The sequence below is a fragment of the Nannospalax galili genome, unplaced genomic scaffold, assembly GCF_000622305.1.
Source record: "Nannospalax galili isolate Female #2095 unplaced genomic scaffold, S.galili_v1.0 scaffold898, whole genome shotgun sequence".
NCBI lineage: Eukaryota > Metazoa > Chordata > Mammalia > Rodentia > Spalacidae > Nannospalax > Nannospalax galili.
In genome coordinates, this window is record NW_008342399.1 from 680,365 (window position 1) to 698,240 (window position 17,876).

Below are 17,876 nucleotides of genomic sequence, written 5' to 3' on the forward strand. Positions count from 1 at the left end.
CTCTCTCTGAATCACTGCCGGTCTGCCATCTCCACTGTCCAATACGGGTCAAGGGCATTCCTCCACACATTCATTTGCTGATCCACTCATTTACTCTTCTGTGTAAATCCCTCACATGGCATCCCCTGTTCCCCTCCCAAGAGGTCTTCACCATTCTGGTAAAAAATGATGAAGTTCTTTACCATTCTGGTAAAAAATGAGCTGAACCCTTAGCAAATTTCAACTCTACTGGTTTTTGTTTTATTTTTCCAGGCTAGTGCTGATGTAGTCATTTAATCAAGCCCTCTGTAAAACACTTTTCCTGAATTGTCTGGAATTTTCCTGAACCATCCCTCCTCAAGTTAGCCAATGGTCTCACTAAAAAAAGACTCTGAAAATAACCATCCCCAGAAGTACTCTAAGTTTGTCTGAAAAAAATACATATTTTACTATAAGCTCATCTTAACTTATGAAAACAGCATTTAATTTTACCAGTAGGGTAGTAAGAGGGTTCCTGGACTTCTTAAGTAGTAGGCAAGTGATTGAACTTGACAAATCCTTCTGTCTCCATAGCTATATGTCTACATCTATCATCTGACATATATAAAGAGGAAATATTTTAATTTACAAGCAGCAGCATTTGGAAAAGATAACCTTATATTTTACCAGAAATCATGGAAACTACTATAATGAAATAACTTCTAAAAGTTGGCTACTTTTTAAGAATTAAGGAAAAAGGGGGTAGGGGGTTGGAGAGATGCCTCAGTGGTTAAGAGCACTGGCTGCTCTTGCAAAGGACCCATAAATTGCTAATAACCATTCATAACTCCAGTTCCAGAGGAACTCAATGCCCATTTCTGTCCTCTGTGGGCATTACATACACAACATGGGTACACTTACACACATGCAAGCAATAAACTCATATTCATTAAAATTAAAAAATAAAAACAATCAAAATATTTTAAAAGAATTTTTTATTATGATAATTATCATCATCATCATCATTACTGTGTGTGTGCACAATGTTGGGGGAGGGTTTATGCCGAAGCATGTGGAGGTCAGAAGACAACTTTGTGGGATTGGTTCTCTCCTCCCACCTTTACATGCATTTCCAGGATTGAACTCAGTTCATCAGGTTTGCACGAACAGCACTTTTACTCACTGAGCCATCTTGGCCCCCCAAGTTGGCTACTTTTATGTGACTTTTATCAGTACCATTTGCTACCAGCTAAGACAATAGAGATTTCAGCTTCTTTCTTTGTGTTCAACTCAAAGCCAGCCCAGAGCAAAGGGAGCTCACAAAGAAAAAGGTCAGATCTGAGTTTTCACAATGCTGTACCTGAGACTGGGTGGCATAAAACAACTAAGTTAAAAAAACAGAAACAGGCTGGAAAGATGGCTCAGCAGTTAAGAGTGCTTGCCGCTCTTTTAGACAACTGGAATTCTGTTTCCAGCATGTATGTCTATGGCTCACAACCACCTGAAAGTCCAACTCCAGTGGATATGATGCCCTCTTCTGGCCTCTGTAGGCACTGCACTTATGTGTGCATACATGTGCTTGCTCACGCATGCACGCACGCATGCACACACACACACACACACACACACACAAATTATAAAATAAATCTTTAAAAACCAAGCAAACAAAAATCCAAAACCGTGTAGGTAGCTAAGTGGAGCATGCTACAAAAAGGCTAAACACCCCTTGAGGGATGACCATACTCTCCTGGTGACTGCGTTTCCAAGCCATAATCTCCAGAGAGACATCAATAGGCAACTGCACTTTCTCATACTGGAGCCTGAATGTGAAATGCAGCCCCATCACATGCTGACTAGCAGACCATCACATTTTGGATAAAATCTTCACTGTGCTTTCATCCCCCTTCTCCGATCTGTAAGCTGATGACAAGTAATTTGCATATGCAAAACCCAAACTCTGAGTGTATTTAGGACTCAGCTGAACAGAAGCATCAAGAATCTAAAAATAGAGATGAGCTCCATTTGTGATGATCATGCCAAATTTGTACAGATGAAACAAAATCAAAAGTAGTGTAACTTTTTGGTAGGAATAAGTTCACTAAGAGCCACAAGTTTAATCTACTCAGTGGAAATAAAAGAGCTTTGAAACCCTTTAGCTATTTTAAAGGGGTTCAGCTATAATTATATAGAATGTCTGCTAGGCTTGCATGTTCTTGTCATAAGAACATTCCAGAGACAGAACCAGAAGACCAAGAATAAAGACAGCAGCCCAGTGTATATCCACCCCAGGATTCGGGCTTGTAGAATTTTAATATTTAATAGCTTCGCATTTACTATGCTAAAATGAGAGAGGAAAATTCATCACTCCTAAACAGTTAACTGCAAGCACACATCTGAACTGGCAAAAATACAAGCTTAAGATCCTGAACACAGATTCCAGAAGCTTTTGGCAAAGCTAAGTATGTGAAAGTTTCCTGACTTCTAGTATCACACTATCCCATCGCCTGCCATCTGCCTCTAGCAAATGTCATATATTCCCAGGATGGAAACATGCCTCCCTTCTGAATCATCCCTACCAAGAATCCACAATGTATGGCCTCTTGCAGTTGAGTGTGATTGCCCTGGATTCAGGGGGAAACACAAAGTCATCGCCTCCCACCAGTAATCCAGAAGAATCAAGAATTCTCCCTCTCTGAAATATCAGTGTCTAAGATATGGATTTCCATTACAAGAACTCAGTCAAATCATCTCTGAGACACTGGAAAACTCAGAATCCACAAGAAAGCACGGAGGCTTCAGGAGACCCATTTAAAAACAGAACATAAAACCACCTCCTCCTTTGGGGTTTTCATGAAGAGTCTTTAACATGCAATTCCTGTCCTTTGTTTCTGGTGGATTTATGAGGCGCATAGAGGGCAATGCCCTCATCGCAGCATTACAACATTCTTCTTGATTAATTAATGGCAAATCACTGCACAGGGTGCCAAGATCACTGGTAGGAAGCAGGTCATTAAATAAAATTAAAACTCTGCCAGTGCTTTGTTTGTAAATGTTTCTTCCAAAGCCTTATAGCACCACTGTTAGGGGAAGAAAAAGAAAAAGAGAAACCAGCCACAATTCACCAGAGTGGAAGAGCCTCCAGTCCTTCTACTGGATGACCCATGGGATCTATACCTAACACAAGCATCCAGCAAAGTATGTTTTCAGAAGGGAAGCCTGCAGTGTTCTAAAATTTGCACAGAGAGCTACAGAAAAAAAAGTCACTATTTTAAAAGTACTTAAGATTTTGGGACTTGGGAGATGGGTAAAGTGCCTGCTGTTCAAGCATAAAAATCTGAGTTCAGATGCCCAGCACACACCTGTAGTCCCAGCACAGGGGTGGATGAGGGTGGGGTCAGAGTCAGGAGGATCCTCAGAGCTTGCTGGCAAGCCAATCTAGCTGAAATGGTAAACCCCAGATTCAGAAAGAGAATTTGTCTCAAAAATAAGATGGAGAGCCATAGAAGAAAACACTTGACCTCACCCTCTGGCTTCTGTATATGCACACACAGGCGCATACACCGCATTTACACATACACATATATACATTACAGCACACATGCACACACGCATAAAAAGAAAAAAGAGAAATACTTAGATTTTGAGAGGAGACTTATTGTGAAATTGTGCAAAGAAAAGCTCAGTATCCTGTCCTACATATTGTGAAACATATGAGCTGATATTTCTCTCTAGCTAAATCTTCCAACCAAACATTAACATTTCAAATTAAATTGAATTAATATCTTATCAAAAAATAATGGATACCCTGGCCCATTATCCAAGGAAACTCAGTAGTGATTTATCATGGCAAATTAACATCTGCACAGATCAAAACGAAGGCCCAGGCTTATTTATTGTCTGATCAGAGCAATTCCTCCTCCTTAGCCAGCTGTGTCTGAGAAGTAGAGGGATGGGAATGCAAGTGTGTTTCCATCTGGCAAAACAAGGAATATATTTCTACAGAGGACACCACACTTGCTTTTCAGATGGCTTCAATAAATATGTGATATCTCAGGCAACATTTTAAGACTGACAAGTAGGTCATACCAGGGAAGTTAGTTCACACACTAGGAGTGTATTTAACTGAACAAATCTTAATGATTTTGCCTAAGGAGATACACTGGACTGTTAAATAGGATTTAGCAGAAAAGAAAGGTTTTAAGAAAGTATTGAATTGATGTTGAACTAGCTCCCTATGCTTAAAAACATGCCCGAATGAACAGATAAGCTAACTAATTATCATTGATATAGCAATTACATGGTGAATGTTTATGTGTCTTCCCCCTGAAATGACAGCACTGGATTCACTTCTGTGAGGTTCACCTAACTTGAAGCATTTTATAGAAAACACATTTGAACTCGTTTTCATTTACTCTACATGGCCATACAGGAGTTTCATGTACAATGTTCTAAATGGAAAAATGTCTAATATAAGGAGATTCTCTCCAGCATTGTACAAGAATTCTTACACTAAACTGATATATAGTATGGTAGTCAGATTTTTTAAAAGTCAAACCATCAATCCTGGAAGATACAGTCCAGTGTAGCTGCCTTATTTGAAAAAAAAAAAAAGTGAAGAGGAAGAAAAGAGTTTGGACCTCAGTTCATTTCATAAATATTTATCAGATATTCATTATATACTAAACACTGTGCTTAGTGCCTGTGATAGAGCAATTAACAAAAGAGACGAATGGAATTCTCCACCCCCAAGAAGCTTAGTGGGGCAGACAGACATTACATAAATGATTGCACATGTAATTAACCTGAATTATAAGTGCTAATAAGAGATGCTTCCTGGTGATTTTTATCAGTTTATCCAGGACTAACAAGGACAAATTGTTTCAAGTTAATCAAACTCAAAGAGACAAAGGCCAGAAGCCAGAATGAATTTTTAAACTTAAAGTGAGGAATGGTTTATATCCATTGACTTTTGTTGTCTGAGTTTGGCATTTTTACTATAGTAAAAGAATCTACTCAGGGAACCAAAGCACAATTAGAAACTTTGGGGGAGGGCATATTTATGCCATGTACCCAATGACGATTGGGAAATCCATAGATATTCAAACCCTACATCCCATCCTGAGTGTTCAGTCTTGTCAGAATGTCCTACATTTGTGCTCACATTTGGATCTGAAAACATGGTTCACTGATGGAATTTGTTATACTATAGACAGAAACAAAAAGAACCAAAACATACTTTGGGGGCTTTCCCTCAGGGACAATTCTGGTGATACACTAAAAGTACTGCTTATGAGACTAAGACGGACTACCACTTGAATTCTAACGTATTTCCATCCCAAGTTAAAATCCCCCATGTTACAGCATTTCCTTAATCATACTTTAAGCTGTTAGCTTTCAAATGCCTTTTAAGAGACATATTCACATTATTAGCAGGCTGTCTCTGAATCACAGTTAGAATGAGTTATTTCCACAATGTAAGAAGGAAACTAATATGCTTCCCAGGACATGCTAAATCCTATGAATACTTTCTTATCAATGGGGAAACTAAGACTTTGGGATCACATTGCAATAGGTTTCTAACTCTTACAGCAGGAGTTAGAGTCAGTCAGGATTTAAACCAAAGTCCTCAAACAGCAAGCTTCAGGTCAACAGGACAGTGACACATTAAGTAAGGCTGATCACTTTAAAATCATCCAGGGGAAATGTTGGATATACAAGCTTAGAGACATCATCCAAATCCTGATTCAACTTACATTTCTAGGCAGAGAAATCTATATTTTTATTCATGCAGCAAGAAACCTCGATACAAGGGTACCAACCATGCAAGAAATGCCAGCTATGGGGACTGCGACTAGCAACAAATCCCATCGAAATATCTTCTCATTTGCTTACACTTTAGATGAGGGGCCCCTTCCACACCATCACAGGATTTAGGAAGTAGGAACTGGAGGGGGAGGGTCTCTCCAAGTTTTAAAGCACCAGCCTTGAGCTCTTATCAAATACATGTAACTTTATCTGAATTCATGTTTTCACTGAACAAAAAATGAAAGAAAAGGCTGCCTTATTTGAAAACAGGGACAGTAAACATGATCTTGTAAGACAGAAATAAGCTCATGAATTCAAATGTGCTTTTGAATAGCATGAAGTGCCATATAGTATTACATTGCTAATTCATCCAAAGGTGAACTGATTAACCCAAAGGTGAATTAATTTGGATAAACATTCCAAGGCAACGGGAATGAGGAATATAGTCTTCCTCATTCTTCAACTGAAGCAGAGGGTGAAGAAAGTTTAGAAACCAACTTCTAGAACAGGCAAACTGTAGCCACCTGTTTTTAAGATTTCTAATTATGTTTATATGGGGGGGGGTATGTGCACATGTGCTCAGAGTCCAGAAGAGTCCATCAGATCTCCTGGAGTTGAAATTAAAGGTGGTTGTGAGCCCCCAGATCTAAGTGTTAGGAACTGAACTTGAGTCGTCTGCAAGAACAGTACATGCTCATAACTGCTTAGTCATCTCTCCAGTGCCGTAGCCACTTGTTTTAACTGGTAGAGTTCTATATTGGAACACAGCTAAGTGCATTCTTTTTTTAAAAAAAATATTTTTTTTTATGTGTATGAGTGTATTGCCTGCATGTATGTGAGTGCACCCATGCTGTGCAATGCCGTGGAGGTAAGAAGAGGGCTTCGGATTCCCCTGGAACTGGAATTAAGGACGGTTCGTAGCTGCCATGTGGGTGCTGGGAATCAAACCTGGGTCCTCTGCAAGAGCAGTCAGTGCTCTTAACCACTGAGCCATCTCTCCAGCTCCTGTGTATTCTTTAAATGCTGTCTATGGCTACATTCAAGCTACAATGGCAAGGTTGACTAATTACCACAAAGATCTAATGGTTCATAATACAAAAATATGTACTGTATGAACCTTTAAGTAAAAGTTTGCTACCTCCTAAACCAGGTGGCAATGCTCTTTGTAGGCAAACTTAAAACAATTCTCAGCTGAATCCTCCATACCTGAGTCATTCTAACAATGGAACCTCAGTAGTTGGGGTGGGAGAGGAGGCAGCTACCTGACACCTAGGGAGGGTGGTGTTTCCTTTGCTGTGGTTGGATTACTGCCCTACAAGTCACTGTGGCTGATGGAGGCAAGCTTTATACTTCAGGAAGATTTAATACATAAATGGCTACAGACAACTGTCCTTCCAGACATAACTGGTAATCACTTTGAGAATCAAGCCATACCATTCTAGAAAAGCTGACTATGTAACCCAGAGGCCACATGCATGTACATGTGTTTTGTTTTGTTTTCATTTTTAAGCTAAAGACCCACAGTCAGGCCTAACCTCTACAACCATTCACACTTACTGAACTCCCACTTGAACAGCCTGTCCAACACAAGTTGGAACCTGGGAGTGGAGAGGAGGACAAACAGGCTGCCACATGGCTGGCTCCTTGCCTCTCAATCCACCCACCTGCTGGTTTTGCTCTCCTGCTGTGAACTAGGCTCCATGTGCTAAGGCGGGATGGCCCAGGCCCAGCTGGCTCCAATACCCAACCTGCCCCCAGAGAATATGCAAGCAGGAAGTTGGCAATAAGGGCTGGTGGCTCATCAGGCTCTACTGGCAAATGTCAAGTTTCCTTTTCCTGGTACAAAATCTGCAAAAGTTGTCAATCATCTACATTTGTTGGTGGGAACATTAAAACTAAGCCTTTGAGCTCAATTCTTTATACTTCCGTTATGATGTAGATTACCAGAAGCAAGCAATACTATAGTTTCCTTAGTATCATCTGCAGTGACAGGATTCTAGAAAAGACATAGAATTGTTCAATGATTCACAAATTTTGACTTCTTCAAATTCCTATAGATGTATCTAGATAATAATTTGATGCCATAGTGAATGTTTGAAGTCCTTCAGTTTTGTTTCATTTAAACAATCCAAACCACAGACATCTAATATCCACCAATCACAGAGAAAGCTCAAAATTCCTGAAGCCCTTAAATAAAGGCCTAAGCTGACAAGCATAGCTTCAATTTCTTATTTAAGCCATACAAGTAGGAAATGCCCTACAGACTCAATATTTCCTACCTTAAGGATTCAGGAAATGAGCCTACAGGGTCAAGATTTTTGGTCCTAGTTTTTATGTGTGAACAAAGGCTTGATAACACACAATACATATGTCTATAAACATAGATAGATATACCTTTGTAATTACAATTGAATGTTATATAGTTTTTTAAAATTTATTTTTATTTTTATTTTATGTGTATGCATGTATTGCCTACATGTAGGTAAGTGCACCTGTGTCATGCAATGCACACGGAGGTCAGAAGAGGCTGTTGGATCCCCTGGAACTGGAGTTACGGACAGTTGTTAGCTGCCATGTGGGTGCTGGGATTCGAACCCAGGTGTTCTGTAAGAACAACCAGTGTTCTTAACCACTGAGCCATCTCTCCAGCCCTGTGAATGTTATATAATTTTTAACAAAGTCCAACTCATGTCCCCCTCAAGTTAAAAAATAAAACAAAATAGGTAAATTATAGTTCAACTTTGCTATGTTAAAAAAAATCATTAAGGTTTTCATGACTCCTAAAACTATTATCAAGAGGAAAAATAATCATTTCATTTCCTGTTAAGGGTTGAATTATGTTCCCTAACATGATGCCCCCATGTGGTGATAAGAGTTATGCAATTTGGGAGTCTTTTAGATAGACTCACTAAAGGGGTACCCCAACTGCCTCTCCCTGCATCCCTCCCTGTTCAGCATGGAAGAAGCCAGAGCAGACTGCATCCCAATTCCCTATTGGCAATTTGGATAACCTCTTCAGAGGATGGTGTGATAAGAACAGGAGGTAGGAATTGGCTAGGCAGTTAGGGTGAAAAAGGTCCCAAAGGAAAGTAGCCAGTTTCTTGGCTAAATATCAAAATGTCCTTGGGCCTCTTAGCAACCTACTCTGTTCCAAAAGCCAAAAATGGCAAAAGTATTTGGGAGCTTTTATCTAATCCCTAAAAGATTTTAGGATTACCTCTTCAGAGTAGGGAATCAGAGTAGCAAAAAGCCGAGAGAGAGAGAGAGAGAGAGAGAGAGAGAGAGAGAGAGAGAGAGAGAGAGAGAGAGAGAGAGAGAGAGAGAGAGAGAGAGAGAGGGAATGTTGGAGGGGAGGGAGTGGGTATGGATTTTATCAAAACACTTTATATGCATGTATGAAATTCTCAATAAGGTTTTTTTAAAGTTAAAAAAAATTAAGGTTTTCATGACTCCTAAAACTATTATAGAGAGGAAAATAATCATTTCATTTCCCATTAAGGGTTAAATTATGTTCCCTAAAGGTTTACATGTAACCCTGGTACCTTGATATATTTGGAGATAATGCCTTTAAAGAGTTAAAGGAGGTCACTAGTATAGGACCTGATGCAACATGACTGATGTCCTTACAAGAAGATTTGATTAGGACACAGAAAGGCACAGGGGTAAGATCTTGGAAAGACACAAGTCATCTATCAAGGAGAGAGGCCTCAGGGCTCAAGTGATGGCTCAGTGGTTAAGAGCACTGGCTGCTCCTGCAGAAGACCTGAGTTTGGTTCTTAGAACCCACATGACAGCTAACATCAGTCTGTAACTCCAATTCCAGGGGATCCAGCACCCCCTTACGACCTCTGCAAACATTGCACAGCAGGGGTGCGCTTACATACATGTAGGTAAAACACTCATCATACACATCCAAACAATACATAAAATAGTTTTAAAGAAGAACCAACCCTACCAGCACTCTAATCTTACACTTCAGTCACCAGAACTGTGAGGGCATAAATTACTGTTGTTTAAACCACCCAATCTGAGGTACTTGGCTTTGGCAGCCCTTGAAAATATATACAACCCTCTTCAACTCCACCTTTGTCACTAAAGTTTATGGTGTGTAAGGCCAACTTCAGTTTTATGGGAAATTGCTTCAAGGTCTTTGGCAAAGCTTCTTTCCACACAGATCATACAAATAAGGTACCAATTTTGGTATTATAGAATATTTTTTAAATGCCGGAAATCACCAGATTCTCACTTCCTACAGACTTTTACTTAGAGCCATGGCATAGCTTTTAATTTTAAAATATACTGAGTTCAATATTGTATAACTGTATTAATTCAACTGTGAACCTAAAAATTTTTTAGTCACTTTTGAAAGAGACATATCTTTGCTCTGGAAAATGTTATTGAGTATGTTAAAGCTGTAATGAAATGCTTCTTCTAAAAAATAAAATAAATAAAATTAAATTAAAAAATTGATATATAAAGAAAGTTTGTCATTAAAAAGTTTAACAGAGTTGTCTATATCTGTTAAAATGAAAAAAAAATACCCAAATGAGATACTCTGAATACAATACTTTGAATTTTGAAAATATTTTGCTGGGTACAAATTCTAATATGTAACGATTGAAAAACTCCTTTGAAACCAAATCTTAATAATGCTACCGTTGAGTTGAGGATGTATCTCAGTTAATACAGTGCTTGTCTAGCATGTAGAAACCTCTGGGTTCAATCCCCAGCACAACATGAACCAAATATGGTGGTACATGCCTAGAATCTAGCACTCAGGAGGCAGAGGCAGCAAGATCAGAAGTCCAAGATCATGCTTGGCTATACAGGGAGTTTGATGCCAGCCTGGGCTAGAAACCATGTATGTATATATGTTGTATCTCTGCATGTATGAATAAATAAATAATAAATAAGTAAATGTTACTCTTTTGTCAACATCCATGAGATTGCCATAAAAAATATGGGCCAGTGAGATGTTAAGTGGATAAAAGCACTTGCTATGAAAGCTTGATGGCCTGAGTTCTATCCCTGTAACTCACATTTAAAAAAATGGCTGGGAGGAGGTATACAACTGTAATCCTAGCATTCCTAAAGTGAGATGGGAAACAGAGACAGTAGAATGGTTCAGAAGCTTGTGGACTAGCTAGCCTGCAGTACTTACTCCCAAAAGTTATCCTCTGACCTCCACACATGTGTGAACCTTCACTCACACACATCACACACACATCATTATCATCAACATCATAATAAAAACTTTTAAATTGACTCAAGCTAGTTTTTATCATATGCATAACAAAATCATAATTCTTTAACTGCATCAAAGAGAACATTTTAAGTAATCTGTAAACAGAGTACTGAGATATAGGAAAGATATAACTAAAGGGGAAAAGATATCAGACTTACATATCATAAAATGGTTCCTTCACTGATTAATGAAGAAGGCAAATAATATAAACTACTAGATGCATTCAATAGATAGTTGTAGCATTTTAAAAGCTAGGAGGAAAAAATAATTTATAGGAATAAGTTTTTTTTCCTTTGTCTTTAAGAGTAATACAGTTGAGCATTTCATAGATCCAATTACATAGGCTTTATTGTTAAAGAAATTTAAATTTTGTGGTCTTGGCTGGTAGCCCCCAGAAGAGAGAAAATGGATAGAGGGAGAGAGAGGGAGAATGCCAATTTGGATTTAATATCCAAACACCTAAGAATTTTGTTCATGAAACAACTTCCAAAATTAAAAAGTAGACTTCTTTAAAATTCTACCTTAAATATTTATAAATCAAACAGGTTAGTAGTAGGCATTAGAAAAATAAAAGATCCTTGAGAAAATATGCCTCGTGGGAACAACCTGAAGCTAAAGGGTTTTTATGATATCTGAAGATGTTCAGGTCCTAAGTAAGCATTGGCCACAGCAATCTAAAACCTTTAGAATAGTTTCCAAATGGTAATGTTAAAAGGGAAGCAAGGAGAAGAAAACTAAAACCAAAACCTGGCCCTTAATTGTGAGTATCCTGCCAGGCATTACATAAGGACTTATTCTATATCTCCTCCAACTTCTGTCAAATATACAGCTAAGCACAGCTCTTAGACATCAGTCCTGTTTGATGTTTGAAAGCATGAGCCCCAGGGGCAATCTTTTCGGGTTTGATGCCTGGTTGTTCCACTTGTTAGCTGTGTGACCTTGGACAAGTTGCTTCACCTTTCTGTATCCCAGTTTCCCCTCTACAGAGATAAGCACAGAGCCATGTCAATCCCTTGTCATGAGAAATGGATTTCTCCATAAAAACCTCAGCACAGGGACTACAAGCTGATGTGTCATAGTTACTGCTGGCAGTGGCAGGGGCAGAACAAGTCAAAACCAAATCAAAGTCAGGACACAAAGGGCACCGGAAGTGTCTGGTGAGGTTGGGTTTTTTAAAATGAAAATTACAATCTAGGTGACTTCAAAGCACATCATAAATTTTATTTGCACACTTTTTTTTTTTTTTTTGCATCAGCTTTCCTGTTTCAGAATTTTCATTTCTCCGAGCTGGACCCAACACATAGTATTAGACCAGACAAGAGAGTAAACCATTCTTTAAGTCTTTCCTGAAACAGCTAACCTTAGGTCCCAACAATGAAATCACAGAGCTTTAATTAAACACAGTTAAATATACATCTAACAAAAATACCAGCCTAGAACAACATAGGCAAACACAGCTAGAATACTGTACTCTATAAGGAATCCTTCCTAATGGTCACTGATGACCACTCAAAGATTCAGGAGCAGAGCCTTGCATTGACCCTCTCCCCAACACACTGCCTGCCTTCCACACCACCCAGCAAACCTTGGACCTATTTCTGCCCTCCCAGTCTTCCTCCACCTCTGTCGCCAAGAGCATGTGTGAAGTGAAGTGCACTCAGGGCCTAGTTAGACCCCTCCCCCACCAGTAGCAAATTTAATGCTATTTTCAATCATAAGAACTGTGAAAGCTTGGAGTAGTTTGAACAATATTATCTGGCCCTGACCACCCTCCTCAGAAAATGAACTGTTTTCATTCTGGGTCCCTATCTTTTGCTCTTCCAGAAATTGCTTATCATGCTTAAGTAAACAAACATAGATAGGGCTTTTTGACTCCTTGCAAACCAGCAGTGAACCATATCTGATCTCACCCCTACTTACATGCCCTAGGATGTTCCTGAGAGATTCAGGGTAAAGTTGACTTTCCTGCCTCCTGCCAACGTGCTGAGTATCCCTGGCCAACACTGGACTTAGGATTTCTTCAGAAAAAGGCAATTTGGGGCTGGAGAGATGGCTCGGCAGTTAAGAGCACTGGCTACTCTTGCAGAGGACCGGGGTTCAATTCCCAGAACTCACGTGGCAGCTAATAACTGTCCATAACTCCAGTTCCAGGGGATCTGACACCCTCTTCTGACCTCCACAGGCATTGCTTGACATGGGTGCACTTGCATACAAGAAGGCAATACACTATACACATAAAATAAAAACAGTTTTAAGAAAAAAAAGAAAAAGGCAATTTTCTCCGCATTTCTCTTGGCTCTATCTAACACTTTACATGTGGATAGAATGGCTTTGTGTATAATCACTGTTTATTTCCTTAGTGTGTTTTCTGTCTACTGTAAGTCTGCTGCCAAATGTTTAAAACGTTTGACTTTGAAGCACACAGCAAAAGAAGACGGCAGATACACAAGTCAAAGAGAAACACTTCTTTTAAACAAAAGCTGAATGTGGTTTAACTCAAATGGAGTTTTTGAATTGTACCAAAGCCAGTATGCAAAACCACACTGACAAAAACACATAACACACTGTGCATAGCAAGTTAATGAATCAACACAGCAAAGCAGCACGTGTCCAGCAAAAGCATTCCTCAGAGTGGTCTCCATAGGATTGAACTGCCAGGTAATACATGAATGCGTTTCCATTTTCCCAATTTTGTCTGACCCTTTACTTTTTAATCCAAAGTATTTCATTGTGTTTTTTTTTAATTTGAAGGGATGCTTTTAAGAATTATTTCCTTCTCATACATGCTGACAAGCATTAAGAATGCTACAGTAATGACGAAGTGGTATAAAGAATTAGCAAAGACTAAGAATCAACATCTTTTGGATCAGTCATAAATTAACTTGTAGGCTGTGTCACAATTATTACTCCCTAATTGGAAGAAGTGAACTGCCTTTAAAGTTTTTTGTTACTGAAAAATTATCCTCCCAACTGACAAACTAAGAATATATATTAAGCCTGGAAACAAATCTGTGTCCAGTTCTAAAGAGCTCTGCACTCCTGCTTGCTTTAAGTTTCGGAAACCTTTCACTGTGGGTGATTTATTTCATGTCCATGTGGCTGGCCATTTGTTTATGCTATTGCATACCATCTGTTTTTCTGTAGGGAGGTTCAAGTTCTTCTCATTCCCTACCTCCTATCCCACAGAAAACAATTTATAATAGACATAGATTTCAATCATTTGGATTCACATAGAGTTGGAAACCTGAGCTGCCCTTCCTTTATATTTGGCAAATGCTTTAATGGGATTAGCAAGTTGTGTTCTTATGAGGTACTTATGGAGAGACAACACCTTTTTTACAATGACAAATGATGTTAACAGTTTCGTTCTGAGTGTTTAATAGCAGTACAGAAGATTTCACTAACATTACAGGAAATTGCCCTGATAGACATTAAAGTCCTACCACAAATCCTGTCCATACCTTTTATTTCTGAGCATCCACCAAGACACACATCAAGATGCAGCAGGGTCCACGGTGGAAAATAAATATCAAGTTGCACCACTTTTAAGGGGCATCATTTAGCCCACTTACCTAAAAACCCTGTCTTACATGTCTATGCCTAAGCCCTACCACATGGCTTCCCCTGTTTAGATACTCTGGAGTGAAGGGAGCCCCCTTTCTCCAAAGAAAACTCCAACTCCTCGCCACAGTATTCCCATGCTAGGGCTTACTTTGATTCGCTCTACTGAAGAGTCAACCTCCCAGAGGACCAGTGTCTTGCTGAGACCACACAGAGAATGTGTAAAGAGTTAATTACCATTTTTACAAGAATCCTTGCTGCTTTCTTGGAGAGTAGGTATCTGATGACTGGGTCCTATAGCTGTCCAGAGTTCATGGTTGACATCTGAAGGCTGAGAAATGTTTATCTTCAGGTCTGTTTGACTGTCACTAGTTCTTATCAAGTCAGAATTAGATACATGTAGGGGGTAAGCGGCATCCGAAGGGTTATCTGGTGGATTTGGTTTATTGAAAGTGTTAAGTGACATGTGAGCTAAAGCTTCACTGATGAAGAATGAATTATCATGACACAAACTTTCAGATCGGTTAAGTTCTATTACCTGTGGAAAGAAATACAGGAAAATATAATAATTTCTTTAGCAACTTAAATGAGTTTCAGAAAGTATTTAACCCTCAGGTCTGAAAACCCTTGCTCTAGCAATCAAGACTTTAACAACAATGAGGTTAGGAAGAATTCTACCATGAACTCTTTCCTCTCAACCCCTTTAAATGAGCTAGAACCAGAACCTTCAATTAGCTATGCACCATATATTGTTTTTTTAAAAAAAGTAGCAGTGTTCTATATCACCAAAGAGTTTCCACTTGATTTAATCAAAGCAAGCAGCATGTCCCATTTTTTGCTAAATAAAAAAGTTGAAAACATATCCATCTATGTGCGAGGAATTTGCAGTAAATGTAATTTAGCAAACTTAAAAGAAAAATCAGATGCAACATAGTTCTTTCTTATAAGCCTATTAACTTTTACAACTTTATCCACTATCAATAAAAAACACACATGCAAAACAGAGTGCAGAAAAACTCCCACAACAAATGGAATCACCAAGCATAGTTAGAGAGGATGGAGAGGAAACAAAAGTCTTCTCAGAGATTTTACCCTACTCAGTCCTTAACCAGTGTAACTCATGGTAACTGTCCTTAGTGAAAAAGACTTTGAATGTACTATATCCAATTCACAAGACAGAACAAGCTTGCCACATATTAGAATAGTGCTGTGTTTGCTCAGTTCAGTACTTATATATGAACAGCCAATTGATCTATATATGTATCATTGAATATGATCAATTAGTCTTTTTTAATATTTTATTTATTATTTTTATGTGTATGAGTGTATTGCCTGCATGTATGTAGTGCACCCACGTCATACAATGCCCACAGAGGTCAGAAGAGGGGTTGGATCCCCTGGAACTGGAGTGATGGATGGTTGTTAGCCATCACATGGGTGGTAGGACCTGAACCCAGGTCCTCTGCAACAGCAGCCAGTGCTCTTAACCACTAAGCCAACTCTCCAGTCCTGAATATTCTTTTTTTGTTCGTTTGTTTCTTTAAATTTTTTTAAATCCTTTTTATTTTGGGGACTTTCATACATGATATTGTATTTTCATTATTTCCATACCTACCAGTCCCCCTCCAACTCTTCCCATGTCCTCTCCTACTCCCTCTCAATTTCTTGATCTCTTCTTTATTGTTACATATACTTAAATACATTTATAAATAAATAATTATATACATATAATGCATTAAGTCCATTTACTGGTACTTATATATGCCTGTGTTTAGATAACCTCATCTGTGATTAGATAACCTCTCAGGGAATTAGTCCCTGGAGAAAACTGATTTCCCTCTCTCAGCATTCACTGATAGCTCTTCATCTTGAGTTAGGACCCTGGGAACTTTCACCCACCCACCCACCTTGGCATGTCAACTGGTTTTGTCATTGCGCAGGTATCATTAAACTACCATGCTATGGCGATTTCATTGGTGTAGCTTCCCTACTACTGTATCTAGAATGCACTGACTAGCACCAGGTGTCTTGCGTTCTTTTTGTCCCCTCTTTCACATTGTTCCCTGAGCCTTAGGTACATGTAGAAGATTGCATTATAGACGTATCACTTATTCTATCACAAGAATAGATCATTTAAAAGAGGTCCTTCAACCACAGAGAACCCAGCATGCGCAGAATGGATGTGCCTGCAAGTCAAACTCCACCTTGCCTTGCTAGGACACCTCCATTCTGTATTTCTTTCTTAGGCAACAGTGTCTCAGAGTACAATGACCCAATAAGGGCCTAAGACTTTAAAATTTTCATATTTTAGGTCAAGATGCCTATGCATCGGTTCTGAACATTCTTAGTTTTTTACCATGTGCCAACCTGAGACACACTTGTGAGCTCTTACACAAGAACAGAAACTATTGTTGGATGAACCTGGGGTTTTCCCAGCTAAGCCATACCTCCTTGCTCCCAGGAGAGAAGACAGCAGGGAGGCTCCTCTGGCGACTGTGCTTCCAGTGGCCCAGCAAGCCCTGCTGGACACGCATCCTCTCTCTCTCCCTCTCCACCAGCCGCTGGCCCTCCCGTAGCCGCTCCAAGTTCTGCTGGTACTCCTGGAGTTGGTGGTCCAGCTCACTGCGGTTCCGCAACAGCATCTCTTCCTGTGACTGGCACTCACGCTCCCGTGCCTGCAGCCGGCTCTCCTGGGCTTCTTGCTCGCGCTGCTGCTGGTCACATGTGCGGTGCCAGCGCCGCTGCTCCTGCTGGAACTGGTGCTGAAGCTTGTGGATGTTGGCCAGCTCCTCACGCTGCTTCTCCAAGTGGCGCGATTTCTCCTGGTCCTGCAAGAGGCCACTTCGGAAGGACTGACTAGGGGCCAAGTTATCCTGCTGCTGTAGAACCAGTTTGTGGATCTCAATGTGGCTGTCCTGTATGGTCAAAGCAGCCTGGAGAGCAGAAGAAAACAAATGAGTAAGAACAGGCTTGGATCAGGGCCCCAAAGGCCATAGGTTGAATGCTTGGTGGCCAGCTGAGAAGCTCCTGGGACATGATACTTCCAACCCAGAGGTAAAGAACTATTAGGAATCTGGGTCTAGGGGATGACAATGAGAGGGCTGACATGCCCTAGAAGGGGATATTGGGGCCTGGACTTTTTCTTCTTTGATTTCCTGCTGACATGAGGTGAGCATCTCTGTTCTATCTGGTGTTGCCCCCTCTGGAGTTCTGCTTCACATAGAGCAGTGGGGCCAAGTGGCCACAGACTGAACTCCTGAAACCAGGAGCCAACATAAACTTTTCCTCCTTTAGATCATTATTTCAG

General features: G+C 39.8%; 1 protein-coding gene across 3 annotated transcripts in view; it reads right to left on the minus strand.

Annotated features, from left to right (window-relative positions):
- Nucleotides 1-17,876, minus strand: part of Arhgef28 (Rho guanine nucleotide exchange factor 28) — a 373,543-nt gene that overhangs the window by 20,329 nt on the left and 335,338 nt on the right. For all 3 annotated transcript variants that reach the window (XM_029566139.1, XM_017799469.2, XM_017799470.2), the window contains 2 exons: nucleotides 17,017-17,502; nucleotides 14,807-15,107 (listed from right to left, as the gene is read on the minus strand). In XM_029566139.1, coding sequence (XP_029421999.1) covers nucleotides 14,807-15,107; nucleotides 17,017-17,502 — 787 coding nt within the window. The remainder of the gene's footprint in view (nucleotides 1-14,806; nucleotides 15,108-17,016; nucleotides 17,503-17,876) is intronic.